This window comes from Trachurus trachurus, assembly GCF_905171665.1.
Source record: "Trachurus trachurus genome assembly, chromosome: 8".
Taxonomy (NCBI): Eukaryota; Metazoa; Chordata; class Actinopteri; order Carangiformes; family Carangidae; genus Trachurus; species Trachurus trachurus.
In genome coordinates this window covers 2,841,575-2,867,500 of record NC_139905.1, presented here as the reverse complement: position 1 = coordinate 2,867,500, position 25,926 = coordinate 2,841,575, and the positions used below count along the sequence as shown (strand labels likewise).

The 25,926-nt window shown below is 43.8% G+C and overlaps 1 protein-coding gene across 1 annotated transcript in view; it reads left to right on the top strand.

Annotated features, from left to right (window-relative positions):
* caskin2 (CASK interacting protein 2) overlaps window positions 1–25,926 on the top strand; it is a 74,397-nt gene that overhangs the window by 33,466 nt on the left and 15,005 nt on the right. The window contains exons 4-12 of the mRNA XM_083976550.1: window positions 1,076–1,173; window positions 2,072–2,217; window positions 2,333–2,428; window positions 4,054–4,184; window positions 6,447–6,555; window positions 11,520–11,628; window positions 19,834–19,928; window positions 22,766–22,883; window positions 24,986–25,159. Coding sequence (XP_083832676.1) covers window positions 1,076–1,173; window positions 2,072–2,217; window positions 2,333–2,428; window positions 4,054–4,184; window positions 6,447–6,555; window positions 11,520–11,628; window positions 19,834–19,928; window positions 22,766–22,883; window positions 24,986–25,159 — 1,076 coding nt within the window. The remainder of the gene's footprint in view (window positions 1–1,075; window positions 1,174–2,071; window positions 2,218–2,332; window positions 2,429–4,053; window positions 4,185–6,446; window positions 6,556–11,519; window positions 11,629–19,833; window positions 19,929–22,765; window positions 22,884–24,985; window positions 25,160–25,926) is intronic.

The window sequence follows — 25,926 nt, the reverse complement described above, 5'->3', positions numbered from 1 at the left end:
AACTTAGCAGAGACATTTAATGATCTGAACTGTAAGTAGTGAGTACTGTGTGCGGTCTGTGTGTGTGTGTGTGTGTGTGTGTGTGTGTGTGTGTGTGTGTGTGTGTGTGTGTGTGTGTGTGTGTGTGTCACGTGGTCTCTGACCTGCGATCACAGCTTCTATATTTAAGGTGAGTTCACACCTGAGTCAGACGGAGGCGTCAGGAGGAAGGAGACACGACGACGGAGTCGCTGCTCTGTTCTCAACCAGTCAATCAGTGTTTATTTCAATCAATGAGAAACAATAGAAAACATTTAAAACTGACATTATCAAATAAAACATGAGCAAGTTAATAGAACAAGAGAAAACAGAATAAAACATTGTTCAGCTCAGTGTTGGACTCAGTAGTTCAGACTGGTTGTTGTTTATGAGCTGGTTGCAGGTTTTAATTCTGTGTGTTATCATGTTGTTAAACAGCAGAACCATGTTTTATCCTGAGTGTGTGTGTGTGTGTGTGTGTGTGTGTGTGTGTGTGTGTGTGTGTGTGTGTGTGTGTGTGTGTGTGTGTGTGTGTGTGTGTTTACAGTCTCATGTGAGGTTGTTAAACCCTCAGCAGACAGTGTGTGATGTGGTGTGTTTCTGGAGTCACGACTCTAAATCTCACTTTCTTTCTTTCTTTCTGACTCACTTCATAGACTCTTATCAGTACTTATTAGTAGTTATTTACCACATTTCTTGTAGTTTTACTGTATTTCTGTCTTGGTTGTAGTCATGGCAACGAGGGCTGCATGTGTAATATCTGCTCTATGAACTGTCCACACTCTGGACTGAATGGAAAATGTTTTGATGTTATTTAATTAAATGTGCTGTTATGTCTGTCTTGTGTTTTTATGATGCAGCTGCTGGAGGCATCGACTGTCCAAGACACATTTACCTCCAGGGACAATAACATTTATATTGATTGATTGATTGCTCTTCTGTCTTTCTTTCTTTCCTTCTTTCTTTCTTTCTTTCTTTCTTTCTTTCTTTCTTTCTTTCTTTCTTTCTTTCTTTCTTTCTTTCTTTCTTTCTTTCTGTCTGTCTCTCCCTGTCTCAGGTTCTCGGCCCTGCACCACGCTGCTCTGACAGGAACCACTGAGCTGCTGACGGCTCTGCTGGAGGCTCAGGCCACGGTGGACGTCAAGGACAGCAACGGTTAGACACACACACACACACACACACACACACACACACACACACACACACACACACACACACACACATCATTCCTCACACATCTGAAACACAAAACACCTTTTATACAGAGTCTATGACAAAACTACATCCTCTTTTTTAATACAACTTTATTAACACATTAAATTAATATATACATTTTTTTCTGTTCAACTTTATTGAAAGTTGCAACAACAACAAACAATTCAGTCATTCCAGCTCAAGTTCTCGTACAATAGTAACAGTACAGTTACACATGTATGACAGCCATAACAAGAGTTAAACAAGAGACAGAACAATCTAATTAACAATAGAAAAAATAAATAAATACATTTCTTGGTGACAGACATCGTGATCCCATGAGAATTGTGATTATAATTGCTGCGACAGATTATTGGTTGAAAATTTCTGAGTGTATATTCATTATTGATAGACATTTCTTGTTTGTAATTAACTTAAGAGACATAAACTAATAATCAACTTCAATCTAAAACAATTTAAATGATGGTGAAAAGTTCTGAAATTTACATTTATGGATGTGAAATTTCCCCAATAAAATATAATGGTTGACTAGTACATAGTTTCTTTTCTTTTAATTCAAATTAAGTAATAATGTTCTTCCCCTCAGTGTTGATTTTATGTTTTACATCATATATAGTTCTCAAGTTGTTTCCAAAATGTACTGCTATATAAAGAACCATAAAACACATGAGTTACATTTTCAAGTTAAATTTTACAAAAGGTAAATTTTTTAATCGATGTTGAGGAATCTTGAAATATTCATCTTTTTGTTTCAAATTTTGTTTCCCGTCCACCATCCGGTCACATGACCTCTTTATGTGTGTGTTATATATAAATATGTGTGTGTGTGTGTGTTTAGGGATGCGGCCGCTGCACTACGCCGCCTGGCAGGGGAAGGCCGAGTCGGTCCTGATGCTGCTGCGCTCCGGAGCCTCGGTCAACGGCGTCTCTCTGGACGGACACATCCCGCTGCACCTGGCCGCGCAGTACGGACACTACGAAGTGGTGAGTCCACCGATCAATACTGATTATCAGTGATCGGTGGGGGCTGATTGGTCGACTCGTCACTAAGCTGAGCCGTGTGTGTGTGTGTGTGTGTGTGTGTATGTGTGTGTTTCAGTCTGAGATGCTGCTGCAGCATCAGTCCAACCCCTGTCTGGTCAACAAGGCCAAGAAGACGCCGCTGGACCTGGCCTGTGAGTTCGGACGGGTCAAGGTGAGTCTGACTGTTGCCATGGAGACAGAGGTCCGGTCAGAGTGACTGACAGGTCATTGATTAGTTTGTTTAGATGAAAAGTGAAGCTTCAGGTCTGAGCTGGTCAGAAGAGCAGCGCTGACTCACCACATTTACATAATAAATACATGTCTTACAATTAGGCTACCTGATCGGTTAGGTTACATTAAATTTAATTTAATCAGAAATAGAAACAGAGGGAAATTCATTGTGACGTGTTTGTGTTTTTCATCAAAGAACGTCTCTGTTTTCGTGCGTATCCGCGGTGTCTGCCGTAAAGTAAAAGCAGAAGCGCTAGGAACTGATTTTGTTCTTGGTACCAGTCGGGCACTGACAGGCTGTTAGCACAGTTAGCGTCTGTTAGAACAGTTAGCACAGTTAGCATCCCGTAGAACAGTTAGCACAGTTAGCATCCCGTAGAAGAGGGTTGTGGCTAGATGGCGTAGCTACATGAGCTGCAGGAAGTGACGTAGAATCTTACCAAATCTCGTCGAGATCCCGACTGGTTACAAAAAAAAAAAAAAAAAAAAAATCCCGACTGGTTACGTTTAGTAAAACTGACATGTCCAGGTGTAAAATAGGGGAAAAAAGCAAAAAGGAGGTGAAGCCATTGGTTGGGTTTAGGCACAGCTAAGTAAGGATTGCATGTTTTCTAGGGCGTTAGCTTCCTGCAGCTCTTGCCATCTAGCCACAACCAGTTAGCGTCCAGTAGAACAGTTAGCATTAGCTTCTGTTAGCACTTCTCACCTGTTTGTGTTGTGTTTGCTTGTTAGCAGTGGTAGCCAAGGTGTTGCAGTTGTGCTAATGCTAACTCTCTCAGGTAGGTTGTATTTAGCTAACTCATAGTGATAAACATCGTGTAGAGGAGGTTGAACAGTGGATTTAAAAACAGAAGGAGGAGGAAACAGAGCTGGGTGGAAACACAACAGCTGCCGACAACACAGCAGCTGAGACACACACACACACACACTCTCTAAAGATATCTCAGTGAAGTTTGGATCAACTGGAGGATCAGGCTTCACTTTCATGTCGCGTTTTACAAACTCAACACAAAGACGAAGACGACAACCAGCTGTGTGTGTGTTGGTGTGTTGGTTTGTGTTTCTCTGTGTGTGTGTTTGCAGAGTTTTGGCAGAAGTTGCGTCTTTGTCTCATCAATGGCCTCATCTCCCCTCCTCCTCCTCTTCTTCCTCCTCCTTCTCTCTCCTCCTCCTCTTCCTCCTCCTCCTCTCTCCTCTTCTTCCTCCTACCTCCTCCCCAACTTCTTCCTCTTCTCCCCTTCTCCTCCTCCCTCTCTCTCCTTTTCTCTTCTTCCTCCTCTCTTCTCCTCCTCCTCTTCCTCCTCCTCCTCCTCTCTCCTCCTCCCCAACTTCTTCCTCTTCTCTCCTCCTCTTCTCTCCTCCTCTTCCTCTTTCCCCCTCCCCCTCCCCCTCCTCCTCTTCCTCCTCCCCCTCCCCCTCTCACGTCTTCTTCCTCTTCTCTTCTCTCCTCCTCCTCCTCTTCCTCTTGCTCCTCTCTTTCTCTCCTCTTCCTCTTCTCTCCTCCTCCTCCTCCTTCTCTCCTCCTCTTCCTCCTCCTCCTCTCCCCCCCCCCCCCCCCCCCCCCAGGTGGCCCAGCTGTTGCTAAGCAGCAACATGGTGGTGGCGTTGTTGGAGGGAGAGAGGAAGGAGCCGTCGGACTCGGCCTTCACCACGCCGCTGCACCTCGCCGCCCGCAACGGCCACAAGGACATCATACGGTGAGAGAGATGACATCATCAGTCACAGTCACATGACATCATCAGTCACAGTCACATGACATCATCAGTCACATGACCGGGTTTCCACGCCAACGCCACTCGTAGTTTTAAAACCATTTATCCACCTTATTCCTAGCCCCCATGATGCTTTGCGGGAATTATGGGCGTTTGTTTACATGCTAACAGTACGCGCTAATCCACTTTCTGCGAGCGTTAGAGACATAAAACACCACCTTTTACAACTCAAACGAGACAATATCATAATACCGCTGCCTACTACTATTGTGAGGTGTGAGGACAACTTAAAAAAGTGGCCAAAGATAAAAAGATAACGTACAGTAGCATATTTAGCTTCTTGTTAACTTGGTTGCTTCAGTTGTTGAGGCAACGAGCTATCTGCTAGCTCTGGAAAGTTGCCTCAGAATAATTTTATTTTAAAACACATTCCTCTTTTATAAAGAAATGCATATGTGTGCGGGGGGTCTCTCTCTTACGAGCGCTCACCACCATGGATCAATAACCGATCTATCATCACTACATGAATTGCCTCATCTACCGAATTAACTAAGAAACAGAAAACAATGTGACAACTTTCAAATAAACCGCTAACAGTAATGAAGACCGCTAGCAACCACTGCTGTTAGCCAATGGCTCACCGCTACTTCCGGTGCTGACCGGAAGTTCCACCCATAACCGTTTCTACAGTAACGACCCCAGGAATAAGGTGGATATGAAACGATCCATAATGAGCTCTGAAACACCAGCTCATACGTTCTGTTCTACCCCTGTATCACATTTATCGATTATCATATAGCATCTTATATTTATTGATATTCAAATCATATATTGATCATGATATCATTTAATAGAGATTATCATATCATATGTATTTATTGATTATTATATGATGTATGTATTGGTTATCATATAATATAATATAGATTATCATACCATACAATGTATTTATTGATTATTATATGATGTATTGATTATCATTACATATAATAGAGATTACCATATCATATTATGTATTTATTGATTATTATATGTATTTATTGATTATCATATCATATAATATATTTATTGATTATCATATAATATAGATTATCATAAAATGTATTTATTGATTATTATATGATGTATTTATAGATTATCAAATCAAAATCAAATAAACTTTATTTGTCCCACCAGGGGAAATTTGTCTTGGGCACGGGAGTTATGACAGCTGCCATGTACATGTAAAACATCCATATATACAATACATAATATACAATAAAACAGTAACAAAGGTAGTAACAAATCCAAGAGAAGAGAGAGAAAGAAAGTGCGGGGTGCAATAAATAGAGTAAAATACTTATGATACAAAATCAAATAAAAACATACAAAATAAAACTATACCATATATTGTATTTATTGATTATCACATCAGATAATACCCTGTGTGTTGATAGTTCTGTAACTCTGAGTAAAGAGTTGAGTGTTTTGCGGTCTCAGTTGGTAAAGTCCTGATGTGTGAGTCATGAACGCTTGTGTGTCCGTCTGAACCTGAAGCCGAGCCGAGCCGATCGACTCGTGTCTAATGAAGCGGGACGTGAGTTTGATTCCCCGGTGTGTCAGTGTGGCTCAGTGTTTCCTGTTGATCCTCGTCGCTGCTGTGATTCTGTCTGTACATGTTGCAGCAGCAGCAGCAGCAGCCGAGGGCGGAGCTGCTGCTGCTGCTGCTGCTGCTGCTGTGGTCGGACTGAGGCTCCAAACCACTGAGCCGGCACGTTTACATGAGGGAGCATGAACTCTGTGTGTGTGTGTGTGTGTGTGTGTGTGTGTGTGTGTGTGTGTGTGTGTTTGTCTTCACATTCCCAGCAGCAGAGATCTGAAATACACCATCCCTGTGACCCAGTTTTCAAAGGCTTTTATCCCTTTTACTTCTATGTGTGTCTCTTCTATGTGTGTGTGTGTGTGTGTGTGTGTGTGTGTGTGTGCGTGTGTGCGTGCTGTGGAAGCCAACAGTCAGCACTTCAGACTTGAGTGTGAACCTGCTGTATAATAATAATATATATATATATATATATATTTTTGGCATCGCAGCAGAGACATGCAAATGAGCCGGAGCCGCGTTCATGAATAATTAATGAGCTCATGATGATATGATCAGTTTATTAGGAACAGCTCATGACTCGGCTGCATTGACCACGTCCCTCTGTTGCCATGACGTTGAACCTGTTGTGTGTTTGTGTGTGTGTGTGTTTTGTGTGTGTGTGTCAGGTTGCTGCTGAAGGCCGGCATCGACATCAACAAGACCACCAAGTCTGGGACGGCGCTGCACGAGGCGTCTCTGTACGGGAAGACGGAGGTGGTTCGGCTGCTGCTGGACGTGAGTTCACCTCTTCACTTCTTCACCTCTTCACCTGTTCTAAAACATGGTTTATCTTTACCTTGTGTTGTGCTGGAGGCTTCAGAGTCGCCTGTGAAACGTCCACGTGGCATCGTGAGCTGAAGTCTGACTGTGACTGTGAAGTCTGTAAAAGTCGTTGTACTCACGTATTCGCGCAAGTAACGCAACTAAACACAAATTTACTCCCGTGGTCAAAGCGAGTAACTGTGCGTTCACACCATAGACCACCATAGGGGGTTTGAACTGCGCCATCTTGGATTTTAGGTGGATTCTATTTGCCATATTTGGAGAGGTGCGGCGGTTAGCCGGCTGAGAACCCGCCCACTGAACTCGGAGCAACCAATTAACGGCCGGTAAACTCTCTGTGAACCTGTCACTCAACGTAATTTATGCACAAATTTGAAGCCTAAACAATAATAAAACGGTTGTGTTACAAAAAAATTCACCCCCCCACAGTGTTCACGGAGATGGAAACTATCGGTAGAGACCAAAAAAATAAAATGTACCAGGCTGTAAATATGTTTTTTTAAGCTGTAAAGTCGGCTATTTTAACATGGGGGTCAATGGAGAGTTGCTCCCTTCTGGTCCCAGCCCCCAGAGGCCGGACGGGGAACTGCAGCTTTTTGAACGCGGAAGTGGTCTTCGCTTGGAGAACCCACAACTCACACCAAAAGCTTCCAAAGCGTCAAAACGCCAGAAGTCAATTCGTTTTCAGTGAGAGCCCAGTGTCACCGACTCACCGCGCTTCCAAAGCTTCCAAAGCGTCACCGATGAGTCTTGAGTTGAGCCCTGTTTAACTTTAGGGTAATTAGCTATGACGTGGTTCGGTAGCAACCAGTCAGAATAGAGACGTCCTTCTGCTCCCCAATGACCAGCGCCATCGAACTTTGACGTCAGTCACGTGACGAGGGACCAAAGCGGCTGAAAATATTGAAAATATTTGCCGTTTTTGGAAGCTGTCTTGTCGGTAAGCGCACCCTCGAGCGTTTTGGGCGCTTTGAAAGCTTTTGGTGTGAACGCACAATTAGTGAGTTCGCCTCGTGTCCAGAGTGAACGCACTGTAAAAGCAGCAGCCGAGTGGGAGGAGCCACCAAGAAGCTAACACAAGACAAGACAAGATAAGCTGATTTATAGCCCAGTTTGTCTCAAAGGTCTTTGCACAGCATCATAACAACATCCTGAGGAAAAACTCCTAAGAACATAATACATTTTTTAATTAAATTAGCATATAGCATGCTGCTAACATCGACATATTAGTGGCTAACATCAATTGCTATGATCAACAGCTAACATAAACTGTTAACACTAGCAGCTAACAATTTAACAGTTAACTTTACCAGCTAACATCAGCTAATTTTACCAGTTTGCATTATTAGCTAACAATAACAGCTAACACCAGCAGCTAATGCTATTAACATTAACATCAGCAGCTAATGTAACTGTTAGAAGCTACCATTACCAGCTAACACCAGCAGCTAACATAAACATCAGCACCAGTTACCCTTAGAAGCTAACATTAACAGTTAACTTTAACATTACCATTAGCAGCTAATGTAACAGTTAACATTAGAAGCTAACATTACCATTAGCAGCTAACATCAGCAGCTAACACCATGAGTTGCAGCGGTGGTGGAGTTCTCTCTCTCTTCCACCAACGTGTTGAAGACACGAGGGAATAGTTCCTTTTTTCCTTTTTTAGTTTAGTTTGATTAGATTTTGATGATGAACCAGGTTGTTGTGTTAGAAACTGTTTTTATTCTTAGACTTTTAAAACTTAAATCAGTCAGTGAACTTAGCACAGCTGAACCAGGTTATTGTGCATCTCTTATTTTCACACATTTCACATTAAAGGGGCCGTTCTGTTGGAACTGGGACGTCTTTGTCTTCGTCTTCGTCTTGTGTTTTGTTGTCGCTCGTTGTTTTTCCCAAAGTGACGTTGCGGCTTCACTCGTCTTCTCCCTGCAGCGGCGTTCCCATTTCAGCTCCGCGCCGACGCTGACGCAACCTCAGATCAATCTTTAACAAAGCCCAGAGAGAAAAGTGCTGCAGAGTTCTGTAACGTCTGTCCTCCTGTGTCCTCCTCTGTCCTCCTCTCTCCTCCTCTCTCCTCATCTCTCCCCTTGTGTCCTCTTCTGTCCTCCTCTCTCCTCTCCTCTCCTCTCCTCTCTCCTCTCCTCTCCTCTCCTCTCCTCTCCTCTCCTCTCCTCTCCTCTCCTCCCTACCCCTCTCTCCTCTCCTCCTCTCTCCTCCTCTCCTCTTTCCTCCTTTCCCCTCCTCTCTCATCTCCTCCTCTCCTTTCCCCTATCCTCTCTCCTCTCCTCCTCCTCTCTCCTCCCTTCCTCTCCTCTCTCCTCTCCCCCTCTCCTCTCCTCTCTCCTCCTCTCCTCTCCTCTCTCCTCCTCTCCTCTCCCCCTCTCCTCTCTCCTCCTCTCCTCTCTCCTCCCCTCCTCTCCTCTCCTCTCCCCCTTTCCTCTCTCCTCCTCTCCTCTCTCCTCCCCTCCTCTCCCCTCCTCTATCCTCCACTCCTCTCTCCTCCTTTCCCCCCCTCTCCTCTCCTCCTCTATCCTCTCTCCCCTCCTCTCTCCTCCTTTCCTCTCCTCCTCTCCTCTTACCTCCTCTCTCCCCCTCTGTCCTCCCCCTCTCCCCCTCTATCTCCTTTCCTCCTCTCTCCTCCTCTCCTCCTCTCTCCTCCTCTCCTCTCCTCTCTCCTCTCCTCCTCCTCTCCTCTCTCTTCTCCTCCTCCCCTCCTCTCCTCTCTCCCCCTCCCCTCCTCTTTCGTCCTCTCCTCTCTCCCCCTCTCTCCTCCTTTCCCCTCCTCCTTTCCCCTCCTCTCTCCTCCTCTCTCCTCCCCTCCTCTCCTCTCTCCTCCCCTCCTCTCCTCTCCTCTCCCCCTTTCCTCTCTCCTCCTCTCCTCTCTCCTCCCCTCCTCTCCCCTCCTCTATCCTCCACTCCTCTCTCCTCCTTTCCCCCCCTCTCCTCTCCTCCTCTATCCTCTCTCCCCTCCTCTCTCCTCCTTTCCTCTCCTCCTCTCCTCTTACCTCCTCTCTCCCCCTCTGTCCTCCCCCTCTCCCCCTCTATCTCCTTTCCTCCTCTCTCCTCCTCTCCTCCTCTCTCCTCCTCTCCTCTCCTCCTCTCTCCTCCTCTCCTCTCCTCTCTCCTCTCCTCCTCCCCTCCTCTCCTCTCTCCCCCTCCCCTCCTCTTTCCTCCTCTCCTCTCTCCCCCTCTCTCCTCCTTTCCCCTCCTCTCTCCTCCTCTCTCCTCCCCTCCCCTCCTCTTTCCTCCTCTCCTCTCTCCCCCTCTCTCCTCCTTTCCCCTCCTCCTTTCCCCTCCTCTCTCCTCCTCTCTCCTCTCCTCCTCTCCTCTCTCCTCCCCTCCTCTCCTCTCTCCTCCTCTCTCCTCCTCTCTCCTCTCCTCTCCTCTCTCCTCCCCTCCTCTCCTCTCTCCTCCTCTCTCCTCTCCTCTCCTCTCCTCTCTCCTCTCCTCCTCTCTCCTCTCCTCTCCTCTCCTCTCCTCTCTCCTCCTCTCCTCTCCTCTCCCCTCCTCTCCTCTCCTCTCCTCTCCTCTCTCCTCTCCTCTCCTCTCCTCTCCTCTCCTCTCCTCTCCTCTCCTCCTCTCCTCTCCCCTCCTCTCCTCTCCTCTCCTCTCCCCTCCTCTCTCCTCTCCTCTCCTCCTCTCTCTTCCTCTATCCTCCCCTCCTCTCTCCTCCTCTCCCCCCTCTCCTCTCCTCCTCTATCCTCTCTCCCCTTCTCTCCTCCTCTACTCTCTCCTCTTCTTTCCTCCTCTCCTCTCCCCTTCTCTCCCCCTCTGTCCTCCTCTCCTCTCCTCTCCTCTCTCCTCCTCCCCTCCTCCTCTCCTCTTCTCTCCTCCTCTCCTCTTTCCTCCTTTCCCCTCCTCTCTCCTCTCCTCCTCTCCTTTCCCCTATCCTCTCTCCTCTCCTCCTCCTCTCTCCTCCCTTCCTCTCCTCCTCTCTCCTCTTCTCCTCTCCTCTCCTCTCCTCTCCTCTCCTCCTCTATCCTCCTCTCTCCTCTCCTCTCCTCCTCTCTCCTCCTCTCCTCCTTTCCCCTCATCTCTCCTCCTCTCTCCTCTCCTCTCCTCTCCTCTCCTCTCCTCTCCTCTCCTCTCCTCTCCTCTCCTCTCCTCTCCTCTCCTCCTTTCTCCCCTGCTCTCCTCCTCTCCTCTCCCTCCTCTTTCCTCCCCTCCTCTTCTCTCCTCTCTCCTCCTCTCTCCCTCCTCTCTCCTCTCCTCTCCTCTCCCCTCTCTCCTCCTCTCTCCTCCTCCTCTCCTTTCTCCTCCTTTCTCCTCCTCTGTCCTCCTTTCCTCTTTCCTCCTCTCTCCTCCTCTCTCCTCCTCCGCTCCTCTTTCCTCCCCTCCTCCCCTCTCTCTCCTCTCCTCTCCTCTCCTCTCCTCTCCTCTCCTCTCCTCTCCTCTCCTCTCCTCCTTTCCCCTCCTCTCCTCTCCTCTCCTCTCCTCTCCTCTCCTCTCCTCTCCTCTCCTCTCCTCTTCTCCTCTCCCCCTCCTCCTCCTCCTCTCCTCTCCTCTCCTCTCCTCTCCTCTCCTCTCCTCTCCTCTCCTCTCCTCTCCTCTCCTCTCCTCCTCTCCTCTCTCCTCCTCTCTCCTCTCTCCCCCTACCTCCTCTCCTCTCCTCTCCTCTCCTCTCCTCTCCTCTCCTCTCCTCTCCTCTCCTCTCCTCTCCTCTCTCCTCCTCTCTCCTCTCTCCCCCTACCTCCTCTCCTCTCCTCTCCTCCTCCTCTCTCCTCCCTTCCTCTCCTCCTCTTTCCTCCTCTCTCCTCTTCTCCCCTCCTCTCCTCTCCTCTCCTCCTCTCCTCTCCTCTCTCCTCTCCTCTCCTCCTCTCCTCTCCTCTCCTCTCCTCTCCTCTCTCCTCCTCTCTCCTCCTCTCCTCCTCTCCTCCTCTCCTCCTCTCCTCTCCTCCTCTCTCCTTCAGGCTGGAGTGGACGTTAACATCCGTAACACCTACAACCAGACGGCGCTGGACATCGTCAACCAGTTCACCACGTCGCACGCCAGCAAGGACATCAAGCAGCTGCTGAGAGGTCAGAGGTCACACACACACACACACACACACACACACACACACACACACACACACACACACACACACCTTCCTGTCTACTTCCTACTTCCCTTACACTTCAAACTAAAGTATCTTTACCCATAAAACAGTTGGAAGAATAACCCTTGACCTTTTCAACATGGCGGCGAGCAACGCAAGATTTGTTAAAGGGATAGTTCAACATTTTGGCAAATTAGCCCATTGCCATAATCCCTATAGTCATAGCAGCAGTAGGTTCGTTACCTTTAATTGTCGGTGCAAGCTGTTTTTAGAACGGCGGAGCAGAGCCGTGAGCTGCTCAGAGCTACGCTACGGAGGCTCATTATGGGATTTCTTGGTTTCCCTCATCAAACTCATCAAATACACAATCCAACAACTCCACAACGCTCTGGTGGACAAGTTGTGACCTGCACATTCACCACGCTATGAGATAATAACACAACATTACCAGACAGAGTTGTTTTAGAGGGAAATTCATGCAAAACCGCTGATGAGCGTTGCCTTCAGGGACAGTTTTTCAGCAAGCAGACTCTGTATTTATCCTGTATTTACCTCGAAAACGGCTCAGTTTCGTAACGTTGTGTTATTATCTCATAGCGTGGTAAATGTGCAGGTCACAACTTGTCCACTAAAGCATTTTGGAGTTTTGGGATTTTGTATTTGATGAGTTTGATGAGGGAAACCAAGAAATTCCTTTAGCCTCCGTAGCGTAGCTCTGAGCAGCTCACGGCTCTGCTCCGCCATTCTAAAAATAGCTTGCACCGACAAATAAAGGTAACAAACTTACTGCTATGGCAGCTATTCACTTTATGTATGCGTGCATGTACAGTAAAAAAAAACACTTTTAAAAAGCTAGCCAAATAGCCAGTGCTAAATCTCCATGAATATTAATATTTACCGTTTGAGTTTTGATCATTCATCTTCTTGCTGTAAGAGATGAACTAGGCAATCCAAGATCGTTTAACCCCATAGGTGCAGGGCCGTTGTATAGGGGAGAGAGGTGATGATAATTCTAGGGGCCCAGCGCCCAGTGGGGCCCATAAAAAACCCCAGTAGTCTAATCTTTGTATGACTGATTTATTCTGCATAAGACCCTGACTAATACTCATAGTACACTGTAAAAACTCAACATCTTTCCAAGAAAATGTGTCTTATTTCTTGTCCAAATGTCTCATTTCTAGTCAAAACTAATCTCTTTCCACTTAAAATAAGACTCATAACCTAAAAATTAACTTGTTTTTAGATCATTTTCACTTGTTTCAAACAAATTTTCACTTGAAATAAGTAGAAAAATCTGCCAGTGAAAGCAGGTTTTTTGTGCTTGTAATTTTTCTACTTATTTCAAGTGAAAATCTGCTTGAAAGAAGTAAAAAGTGTCTAAAAACAAGCTACTTTTAATATGATGTGTCTTATTTTAAGTATAATGAGATTTGTTTTGACTAGAAATAAGACAAATATTCTTGCTAAGATACTTGGGTTTTTGCAGTGTAATGCTGCATTAGCATCAAAACAAAGTAGGCTAAATAAAAAATGATAATACATACGTAGTCTAAGAAAAAAAACTGGAAAGTTAGGGGGAGGGGCCCACTTTAGTATTCTTTAAGGGGGCCCAGAATTCCTAGCAACGGCCCTGCATAGATACTATATACACGTAGATGCCGCACGTGTCGTGTATATATCTATGGTTTTACTCAAGTAACAAGTCTGAATCTGTGTGTCCACCATCTTTATTTTCCATTTTATTATTTACCATCTGTCCCACAGCACCTGAAGGCAGCATCGGTCTCGTTCATGAGGACTGAGCTGAATTATTCTCTCTCTCTAGTCGCTTCATAATAAACAAACCCGACGCCGAAACATAAATAACTGAGTTCAGCAGCAGACACAGCAACACAACATCAAAAACTTTCCCCGCGCTTTTATTTTTAACCCAAATAAATTAGATTTAAGTGGATTTTATTTTGAAGTTTCTTTTTTGAAGAGCACGTCCTGTTTTTTAACTTTAGAATATAATTATACTGTTTCTTTTATTTTTATTTTTTATATTTTTTGGGACAGTTTGAGTCTCACCTGTGTGTCACCACCACCACCAGCAGGTCACATGACTCGCTGCTTCTACATGTGATGTGGCGGCGGCGTTATGTAACCAACGGCAACGATAAACTCGCTCACAGCTTCAAAGAGCAGACGCTGGAGTTTAACAGAGCTGTGTGTGTGTGTGTGTGTGTACAGTGTGTGTGTGTGTGTGTGTGTGTGTACAGTGTGTGTGTGTGTGTGTGTTGTACTCTGTAATCCTGCCGTCTTTTGAAGTCCCTGTGGGAACAGACTGAGGGAATAATGAGCGGTTGTGTTGTGAACATGGAGGAGAGACGGGGTTTGTTTACGGAGGAGGAGGAGGAGGAGGAGATGAAGGAGTGGATTAATTATTGATGTGCGTTAACTTTTTACAACAGCAGCGTTGTCACTGCATGAGAGTCTTTACATTTCAGTTTTCCTTCCTTTTATTTAGTTGTTATTGTGAAAGGCTCAGACAGCTGCAGCTTCTGTCAAACCAGCAGTTTGTCAGGGACTACTTTCTGCAGCGGATTGATCAACATTTAAAAACAGAGCGATATGTTCAGTTTTGAAACGTTACAGATATGAAACATTACAAACAATAAGTGGAAACGGCTTATTATATTGATCACAGATATAGTCATTAACCGCCTATACCAGGGTTCTTACGGATCCTTAAAAGTCTTAAAAGGCATTGAATTCATTAATCTAAAAACAAGGCCTTAATTGGCATTAAAATGTCTTAAATCAATTTTTCAAAGGTCTTAAAAATGTTAACACTTGGTAAGTGGTATTTTATGGTTGTAATTAGTCTCAAATCTCTAAATAATTGGTAACTTTCCGACATAGAGAAGTTAGTGGCGGCCGTCAACCGCCACCAGCTCCCGAGTCAGTGATTTTTTTTTTTTTCAGACTTTTTATGCATTTATTTTGAAAGGACAGCTGGAAAGAGACATTTATTTTGAAAGGACAGCTGGAAAGAGACACAATCCAATGTTCATGTAGCAGTCACTTTACCTTGGATCACAGAGGAAAGTGGGTAAAATTGTCCCTATAACCCTATGTAATTGATGTGGTGTTTTTTTTTCTTTTTTCTGCATTTGTGTTTATTATGAAGTCGGTCTTAAATTTCATTTCAAGTGGCTTTAAAAAAGTTTTAAAAAGTCTTAAATGTAACTTGGCTTAAGCTGTAGGAACCCTGAATATGGATCAAAAGGCTTGGGACAGAATCATAGGAATCAATAAATCCGCCTATACTGTTCATTTTGGGTCATTTTATGAATGAAAACATGTGCAAAACCTATTTAAAAACAACTGTACGTGTATTTATTTTATTTCTCACTCCCATGATTCCTTGCAGGACGTCTGCTTCTGCTGCTAGGCAACGTGTGTGCAGTTCATGTTCAGTAAAAAATAAGAAATAAGTCACGGCCGAGCTGCAGCTGGTTAGTGATCTGCACTACGGACAGACAGGAGGCAACAACGTTAACCTTCCTGTCGTCCTTCTGGGTCACATTGACCCAATTTGTTCCCTTCCTTCCTTCCTTCCTTCCTTCCTTCCTTCCTTCCTTCCTTCCTTCCTTCCTTCCTTCCTTCCTTCCTTCCTTCCCCCCTACTTCTTCTTTCTTCCTCTTTTGATCCAATTGACCTGATCTATTCCCTCCCTCCATCTTTCTTTCCTTTCGTTTCCCTTCCTTCTTTCCTCCCTTCTTTCCATTCTTCCTTCCTTCTTCTTCCTTCCTTGAATGAATCTGTTCCCTCCCTCTATCTTTCTTTCCTTCCTTTTTCCCTTTCTTCTTTCCATAATCCTTTTTCCCTTCCTTCGCTCTTTCCTTCCTTCCTTCTTTCCCTTCTTCGTCCTTCCTTGAATGAATCTGTTCTCTCCCTCCATCATTCTTTCCTTTCTTTTCCCTTCCTTCTTTCCACAATCCCCTTTCCCTCCCTTCCTTACAGTACTTCCTTCCTTCCTTCCTTCCTTCCCGTCTGACCCAATTGACCCAATCTGTTTCCTCCTTCCATCTATCTTTCCTCCCATCTTTCCCTTCGTCCTTCCTTCCTTCCTTTCTTCCTTCCTTCCTTGACCCAGGAGGACAACAGAAGGGGTTAAAGGCAGTAGCTCTACACTACTGTGCTGTATTGTGTAGCTACAGTGTTTGAGTTATACAGTATCTGTGCAGTCATTAAACTTTCACGGTGCCTCTTGAAAAGCATTTTAAACAACTGGACCATGTTTGAAACATTAAATAAAACAGCTGAAGCTCCGTTTCCTCACATTGTTCTCACTGAACAATTCTACAACTGGCATTTAGATGAAGTTCTGCATAAAAAATGAAGTGAAATAATAAACAATCAGTTATAATAGTCAACCACTTATAGTGCTCACACTGACTCTGGACGCACATGATCACTAGAAGCTGTTTCCACTGTGTGTATATATATATATATATATATATATATATTAGGGTGCATCAAAAAACACAATTTTTGAATTTTGATATGGCTGGGTGCTAAAAGTGTTCCAATATATGTAGAAACAACACATGCAAAATATTTTTCCAATACATGATGATTTAGGGGTGCCACCGCACATCTGTTTTTGTTGGATAAAGGGGTAATCCGTGCTCAATGATCGCCATAGAGCTCTGAGGTAAAAAAGACTCCAGCTCAAGAAAATTGAGTTGATCTTTATGTTTTTGTGTTGGGTATACTCTTATTACATATTACTACTATATCTGTAGTTGTGTCTTTGTATATTTGTATTTATATTTTATATGGGTATTTGGTGCCCATTACATCTGGCTAACGTTAGATAGCAACAGTTTGCTAACCACAGTCTAGCTATGTTAGCTAAGCTATTAAAGCAGATATCAGTGGAATGTTTTTGTTAATATAAGTCCTAAATAGTCCTATTTTCCGTCAGCAATCACTTACATGAAGTATTTCAGCCTAAACACGAGTCTCTCCGTCACTCTGCTCTGCTGTAACCCGAGGAGAAAATTTTCCTTGTGGGATACAAGTGTTATCCAATGAGGAGAGAGAACGGCATGAAGGGCTGTGTGTGCAGCCAAGGGATGCGCGTGAATGTGGTGACGTAGCACGAGGACCAATTGATGCCTGACAAGGGCGGGGGCTGCTAACTCAAGGTGCGTTCAAAGAAACTCGTACTTTGTGTTTTTCCTTCCTGTGAAGTCATACCAGTTCGATCTGGTACGAGTTCACGGGTCGGAAGTTACGAGTGGCCGTTATAGGGAACTTTCACAGACAACAGGATGGTAAAAACACGAGCTACGGGTTACCTGGAACGCTACCAAGTCGTAGTTGTGACTTGAAGCTGTAACTTACGGTTTCAAAAGCCTGCCTTGAACGCAGCATTAGCCGAAACGGCCGTGAAGCTGATATCTGCTTTAAGCTTAACATCAACAGTATTCTAGAGTAGACAATGTCATATTTAGAGTATTGATATCTCATGTCTATTGAGAGTAGCATTGTAGTTGTTAAATTCACATTTTAAATATAGGTATATTTGCGAGCACATCTGTTAGGCTAGTGATGTAATGGTAAGTTATCATTGTAGCCGAATGATGAAGTTAGACTAGCCTACAGCTAAAATTTGAGACTTATGAAAGCCCCGAATTGCAGCGCATTATGCAGCACACAGCCTGTTCAAGGCAACAGAGAGATACGGGCTCATTCTTTCTGGTTTTGAACGCTTCATCACCCATTAGCATTAAAAAACTTAAAACGCATGTGTATTTCTCCACAAATCCTGCACCAAATTCCTTTAAGATTGAAGTTTAGTTAAAGCAGAAGTGAGTGATCCGGTCGTTTTCGCTAATGCTGCGTTCCAGGCAGGCTTTTGAAATCGTAAATTACAGCTTCAAGTCACAACTTACGACTTTGTAGCGTTCCAGGCAACCCACTCGTGTTTTTCCGACCTGTTTTACCTGTGAAAGTCACTATAACGGCCACTCGTAACTTCTGACCCGTGAACTCGTACCAGATCGAACTGGTACGACTTCACGGTCGGAAAAATACAAGTTTCCTTGAAAGCACCATAACAGTCCTCGTCCCTACGTCACCACATTCACGGCGTCCCTTGGCTGCACACACAGCCCTGCATGCCGTTCTCTCTCCTCATTGGATAAAAACTGTAGGATACGATAAATGTTTTCTCCTCGACTCAGAGCAGAGTGACTGACAGACCCGTGTTTCAGACCAAACACTCTATAGAAGTGATTGCTGTCGGAAGATATAACTATTTAAGACTTATATTAACACAAATATATCACTTACTTCTGCTTTAATGTCAGCTCTTATCATTAGGCCCTGTGAGTTGTCAGTGAGTTAGCCACTAGAGAGGGTTTGTTCTTTTAAAAGGACAGTTCAACATTTTGGCAAATTGGCACATTGCCATAATCCCTATAGCCTAGTCTTAGCAGTAGGTTTGTTACCTTTATATGTCGGTGCAAGCTATTTTTAAAACGGCGGAGCAGAGCCGCGAGCTGCTCAGAGCTACGCTACGGAGGCTAATGGGATTTCTTGGTTTCCCTCATCAAACTCATCAAATACACAATCCAACAACTCCACAACGCTCTGGTGGACATGTTGTGACCTGCACATTCACCATGCTATGAGATAATAACAGAAAATTACGAGACAGAGTTGTTTTAGAGGTAAATTCATGCAAAGCAGCTGATGCGCATTCCCGGCAGGAGCAGTTTTCCGGCAAGCAGTCTATTTCCCTTGAAAACAACTCTGTCTGGTAACGTTCCGTTATTATCTCATATCGTGGTGAATGTGCAGGTCACAACTTGTCCACCAGAGCGTTGTGGAGTTGTTGGATTGTGTATTTGATGAGTTTGATGAGGGAAACCAAGAAATCCCATTAGCCTCCGTTGCGTAGCTCTGAGCAGCTCACGGCTCGACTTGGCCATTCTAAAAATAGCTTGCATCGACAAATAAAGATAACGAACCTACTGCTATGACTGTAGGGATTATGGCAATGGGACAATTTGCCAAAATGTTGAACTATCCCTTTAAGTGTGTCAGTATTGCCCCTTGTGTTTAACAGTAAAGTCAATAAAACTTTATATGTGTGTCAGACATCCATCGCTGCTGCACAAAACTCAGGGTAAGACCACGTAAACATGTCCCATTGACTGCCATTCATTTTGTCTATAGGAAAAATGAATGGAGAATTTTGAAAGTTGAATTCTGAGAAATGCCCAAGTTGCCCAAAGGCCAGACAAACTAATTTTACTTTGATAGCCCTATAGAACATGTTACTGTATAAGAGTTCAATGTAATCAACATTTCCTTGTCAATTTTTTGGCAATTAGATTTTCAAATAATTGCACATTTTTCGAAAATTTCACAAAACTTTGTGTGTTAGGTGGCACCCCTAAATCTCAATGGATTTCCTCAAAACTTTGCAAAAGTCATTTTTATGTTAATTGGAACAAAATGCATTGCCAGCCAAATTGATATTTTGAAATTAAAATTTCCCATTCAAATTTGATGCACCCTAATATATATATATATATATATATATATATAGCTCTGGAAAAAATGAAGAGACCACTCCCAAAATGATCAGTTTCTCTGTTTGAGTAAAATGAAATTACAATTTTTTTGTACTACCGACAACATTTCTCCCAAAATTGAAAAAAAAAAAAAGTCATTTAGAGCTTTTATTGGCTAATGACTAAACTAGTCTAAATAACAAAAAATATCAAGTCTTTTCAGACCTTGAATAATAATAATAATGCAAAGAAAACATGTTCATATTTATTCCTAAAGAACACAGCAAGAATATTTTAACTCAGGAAGAGTTTATAAATCAGTTTTTGTGGGATAATGTCAATGTTTAATCCCAGCAGTGGTTTTTATAATCTTCCTATAAAACCAGATGTGGTTCAGGTGACGACCTCATCAGAGTCTCATTAAGGAGAAGGAGTTGTGTTTGTGTTGGTGTTTAAAAAAGAAAAGAAAAGAATGACTGTCATACATGTAGAGATGCTTTTAAGAAACATTTGTGAAAGTGCTCTCTTATTTTTTTCCAGAGCTGTATATGTATACACATTGTACCTTGTATCTGTGTGTTTGTAAAAGCCTGTTCTTTCTTTCTCAGATGCGACGGGCGTCCTGCAGGTCCGAGCTCTGAAGGATTACTGGAACATCCACGACCCCACCGCGCTCAACATCCGCGCCGGTGACGTCATCACGGTGAGACACTCGGTGCCGATCGACCACGTCACAACAGACAGACTCGCTGAGGGACTTCCTGTCAGTGAGTCAGGTTCAGGTCTCGACCTGCGTGGAGCCGGTTCATGTTCAGACAGAAGAATCCAGACTCACATAAAAACTCACATGTCCCTGAACACACCACGACCTCTCAGTGTTATGTTGTTTCTCAGTGTAGTTTCAGTTTCTGTTTGTGTTGTGGTGAAACTTAAAGGGATAGTTCACCCAAAATTGATCTGAATTATCTCCTCCCCCTCATGTGGACTAAGGGCTGGGAGAAGTTTCAGAGTCCTCCGTGGCTTCTCTGAGTTACAGGGGGTCTCGGCGTAGCAGTGCATGTCCATATAACGGTTGCAAATGGATACCAACTGTCTTCGTAACAAAAAGACACACCAAAAAACATCCAAATACCTCCATGCTGCTCGAAGCTCCTCTTCCCGGTTCATCAAATTTGGACGAACCGGGAAGAGGAGCTTCGAGAAGCTTCCGCTACAAACAAGCTTGAATTATAGACTTATTAAAAATTTTTCAGGACAATTTTGCATTTCGGGGCTTCAATACAAGAGGGACATTACATACGAGCAGCATGGAGGTATTTGGATGTTTTTTGGTGTGTCTTTTTGTTACGAAGACAGTTGGTATCCATTCACAACCGTCATATGGACATGCACTGCTACGCCGAGACCCCCTGTAACTCAGAGAAGCCACGGAGGACTCTGAAACTTCTCCCAGCCCTTAGTCCACATGAGGGGGAGGAGATCATGAGTGAAATTTCAATTTTGCGTGAACTATCCCTTTAAAGGGACGATTCCAGGTAAATCCAACCTGAGGCTCTAGTTTCTAATATTTCAGCTCTAACAGAATGAATGTTTAGATTTTATTTTCACTGTTTCCTGTCCTGCAGTAGTTCTGTCTGTCCCTGTGTCTCTTCATCGCCACGGCAGCGTAGAATGGGAGCAGACGATCTTAGGCTGTTTACATCCACTCCCGTTTGTTTTTTACAACTCTTTATTTATAGATCATTTTCATCTTTTAATACAAAAGGTAAAAAAATGACAAATACAAAACACTGAACAGTTAAGGTCCAGGGTCAGTCTCACTCGTCGGCCGTTACTGCCAACGTTTTCCACCCAGGTCTTTCTGGGGTCAGATTGAGTCATTTGTTTTAGGACATGACGTTGCTTTACAAAAATCACTCCCGTTTGTTTTATCAACAAAGGAATATCAACTCTTGGTGCTACGAACACGTTGAGCCTCTGAGTCGACACAGTTTTCCTCTGTTGATAAAACAGACGGAGCTTCAGACCTGTAAACAAACTGAGACGTCAACGTGACTCTCAGTCAGACTTTGTGTTGCAGCTCCGTTTACAAACATGTCGTCTTTCTTGAAGTGCAACAACATGCACCGATAATTAAAGGTAATATACTGTATATATAATATATAGCCTAAATATAAGGAATATAAATGTTGAACTGTCCCTTTAAAGGTGAAATCTTCAGATTCATTCTTTTAGACCTAAAATATACTGAAACCAGAGCCTCAGGTTGAGTTTGTGTCTGATGAAGAGTTGAAAGTGAAAGATGTTGAGACGTTAGTGAGTGAGCAGCGCCGCCCGGTGGTTGCTATGGGAAACTGCTCATCAGCATGAGGTCATCACAGTGGAGTGATCTGAACATGGGATGTTTGTGATGTTTATTTATTTCTTCAACGTCTTTTAAACAGTCAGATCTGATCCGGTCTGGTCTCGCTGTTTGAATAAATTAAACAAAAGAAGCAAATCCAAATTAGTCAAATACCTTGTGAATATTTTTCCATTATATTATAGTTGGGAAAAGTTCTTCAATTGTGGAATAATCCAAAGTTAACTTTATTTACTTTATCACTGTGATTGTTGAGAAATCAGGTGCAAAATATAAATTAATAAATGTTTCTACTTTAGAGAGCAACAGGAGGAAAAGGCTCGACGCACACTGGTCAAAAATGGCAATGTCCACCAGAGATTAACGGATGCAACACACATTTAATGGTCCATCAAACAACAAAAAAGTGCAACCATGGTGATAAAATAAAATAAAGACAGACTGAAGATGGCTGTGTAGGCCAAAACGTTTTTGTCTTACATATTTTTGTTTCTTTATTTTATTTTATCACCATGGTTGCACTTTTTTGTTGTTTGATGGAACATTAAATGTTTGTTGCATCCGTCAATCTCTGGTGGCCATTTTTGATCAGTGTGCGTCGAACCTTTTCCTCCTGTTGCGCTCTAATGTTTGTTGTCCTACGCACCTGAAAAGAAGATTTTTTTGGACAGTGAGCAAGAGCACAAACACCTTCTCTCCTATATGTTACATTATAAATGCTGTTTATTTGACCAGTTTTAATTGAATTTAAATTATATTTTATTCCTGAATCCACCAAACAACTGGATCAGAATAATCCTGTTGTTCTGGATCAAAGTTAAATCCTGATCCGACTGAAAAGTTCTGAACAACACAAACTCCAAACTTTAATCCAGATTAAAACAGAGACTGGATCACGTGATCTGATCTGGTCTCAGGATCTGGTTTCAGTTTTTTTTTACTTTCTTTATTGGAAGCAGTTTGACAGGTAGCAACACGACAGAACAATGTGACAGAGAAAACTTCCAGTGTTTTATCCCTCCCACAATCCCAGCCAATATCAACATGTAAACAGTAGAGAATACAAACAACAAATACACGAATAAGGAAAATGATAAAGTAAACAAGTAAATGAAATAAAAATGTTAAAAAACAACAATGAAAAAAGAAAATAAATAAAATGTAAACCCCCCCCCCAGGTGTTGGAGCAGCACGTGGACGGCCGGTGGAAGGGACACATCCACGACAGCCCCCGAGGGATGGACCGGGTCGGCTTCTTCCCTCCGTCCATCGTGGAGGTGATCAGCCGGAGGAACGGTCAGTCTGTCCTCTTCCTAACTCTATAACCCCTCCTCACCCCCCCCCCCCCCCTCTAATCCCCCCCCCTCCCCAGCTCTCTCTCTCTGAGCTCTGATCCTGTCGGTTCCTCCTGAAGCCGTCCAGATGTTTTGGTTTCAAACAGCAGAGAATCAGTTCTGTTCCTGGTTGTTGGGACTATTTTCTGCAGCGGAGGGACGGACGGAGACGCTCTGGTAGTTTTTAATGTTTGTTTCCAGGAAGTAGTGTTGTCACGACAACCGGTACCTGCTTTTCTTTGGTACCGTGAGTAACTGGATATGCAGCTTGTCCCTCAGCGAGTCCTGTGTCCTGTTGGGACTGACGGAGACAGTTTACGTGCGTGAGTCTGAGCTACAGTTGAACTAGTTGAAGGATATAACGACTACGTGACTTCCTGTTGGTGTTGAGCCAGATTTACCACCTTAACTCTGTTCTGACTTCATGTTTCTGCTGCTCTCTGTGAAAAGTTGTTGAAGCTCAGTGGAGCTTAAAGGTGTACAGAAATGGCCGTTTGTCCTGTTTGTCGCGCCGAGTTGTCACGAGCTGCAACACGAGTTTACCCGAGTGAGGAAAACGAATTTGATTGGTCGTTATCGAGCGGGCGGGATATTCAAAGCTTGGACCAAGACCGAGCTCCGTGTGTGTGTGCGTGTCTCAGACGTTTGATTGACGGATGACGGATCCAATATCAGTGGCTGGTGAATCGTGTACAGGCTGACGTATAATCCGTGCGCCTGCATTATCCAATGCGAAAAAAAAAATACACACTTTCATCCCGGATTTACTCAAAAATAGAATTTTGCACAAAGTTTGGCCTACAACGTCTGAAAGATGAGTTATCACATTAATTTTATCACCCAAAGTGGGCTCAAATTCAATTTTCTTTTCTGTACACCTTTAAATACAGGAAAGTTTGAATCAATTAATGAATTTATTTTGTGTATAGAATGAAAAGAAAAAATATAAAGAACAAAAAATAATAATATAAGCATCATCAAATCATAATATACACAATTTCGAAGAAAAAAAGAGTGGGAAGAAGAATAGACTTTTTTTTTTTTAAATTCCCACCACTTTCCACCCATCATGGTTTATACTGTATATCTGTCTACTACATCTTTATCCATATCAATATATATATATATACACTACATAATAAACATATTTACCACACCCATTAAAATATATAACCATAGACCTACATAACTACATAAATATCCATATCAACTTACAACATCCCATAAGTTTAGCAATTTATTTGTATCCCTCATCTTCCATAAACATTTAGAAATACATTTTTTATGTGATTGTTTTTGTTTTGTTGTTTTTATCGTGGTATCATGGAATAAGTATTGAGAATCGTGGAAATTTCCTGGTGTTGCTATCGACGACTGAAACTCTGGTGTGGTGCCAAGCCTAACAGGAAGTGATGTAATCTAGAAGCATATAGCCTATATACTGACTAGATGCCGCGTTCCCAGGCAGCTCTATTGAGTGGAATACGTCAACGCGGCGGCCATCTTGGTCAGGGGGAAGCCGTGTCTCCTTCCTGCACTAGTCAACAGAGGCAGACGTCTATCAACCATTAAAATCACCATAACTCACCGAATATTCAACCGATTTTCAAGCCGTTTGGTTTATTATAAATGTCAGACACATATTTATGATACAAAAAACAGAAGGAAAAAAAGGGATTTTTTGTAGAATTTTTAAAAATGTAGGCTATTAAACATACACTTACATACTCAGACACACACCCACCTGCATAAATACACTGAAATGTGTTCTACAGGGTCTGACTGTTTGTCAGACTATATTATGTCTATGGTCAGAACCCCGGACCAAGATGGCGGCCGTGTTGACGTACGCTGAGAAGCAGAACGCGGCATCTAGTCAGTTTATATATCTATGATCTAGAAGAAGCTCCGCCTCCAGGAACTAACGCACCTGCTTCCAGTTCACCCCCCCTCCTCCCCTCCCTCCTGCTTCCATCTCTCCATCCTCACTCCTAACGACTGACCCCCCACCTCTAAACCTCTAACCATCAGCTTGCCCCCCCCCCCCTCCCCCTCCCCCTCCAGGCGCCACCCTGTCCCGCCACGCCTCGCTGCCCCCCCAGCGCCAGCAGCAGCTCTCCAGACCCCCCCTCTCCTCCAGCCTCAGCTCCGCCCCCCACACCGACGAGTCCTACTCCCTCTACGCCCCCCCCACCCACGTGGTGCTGCCGCTGGCCAACGGGCTGGCCGCCGGCACAGGTACACACACACACACACACACACACACACACACACACACACACACACACACACACACACACACACACACACACACACACACACACACTCTGTGTTGTTCTGTCTCTTCACTGATTAATGAACTAATTGTTTAATCAATAATCAGCAGCTCGTTGCACAAAACGCCTCAAATATTCTGACTCTCAGGTTTCATTTCTCCTGAACTTAAAGGGATAGTTCACCCAAAATTCAAATTTCACTCTATCTCCTCCCCCTCATGTGGACTAAGGGCTGGGCGAAGTTCCAGAGTCCTCCGTGGCTTCTCTGAGTTACAGCGGGGCTCCGTGCAGCACCTCCATGCTGCTCGTCTGTAATGTCCCTCTTGTATTGAAGCCCCAACATGAGAAATTGTTCCGAAAAAAATTAAATAAGTCTATATTTTAAGCTGTTTGTAGCGGAAGCTCCCAGTGTTGCTCTTCCTGGTCCGTCCAAATCTTGCGCTATTTGCACCGATTTGCGCAAAACGTGCGAGATTTGGACGGTGAGTAGATAATGAGTGAAATTTGAATTTTGGGTGAACTATCCCTTTAAGATTCCTTCAGTTTTCCTCAGTTAAAGAGACGGAGAGTCGATCCAGGGCTGAAGTTCATCAAAAAAACAACTCTGTCTGGCTGCTGGTGGCTCCATAGACAGCAGTGTTTCTCTATCTGGCTGTCTGTGGGGCAACTTACACAGGAATACCCCTTTAAGAGATTTTTACAGCAGTGAGGGACATTTTACAGCAGTGA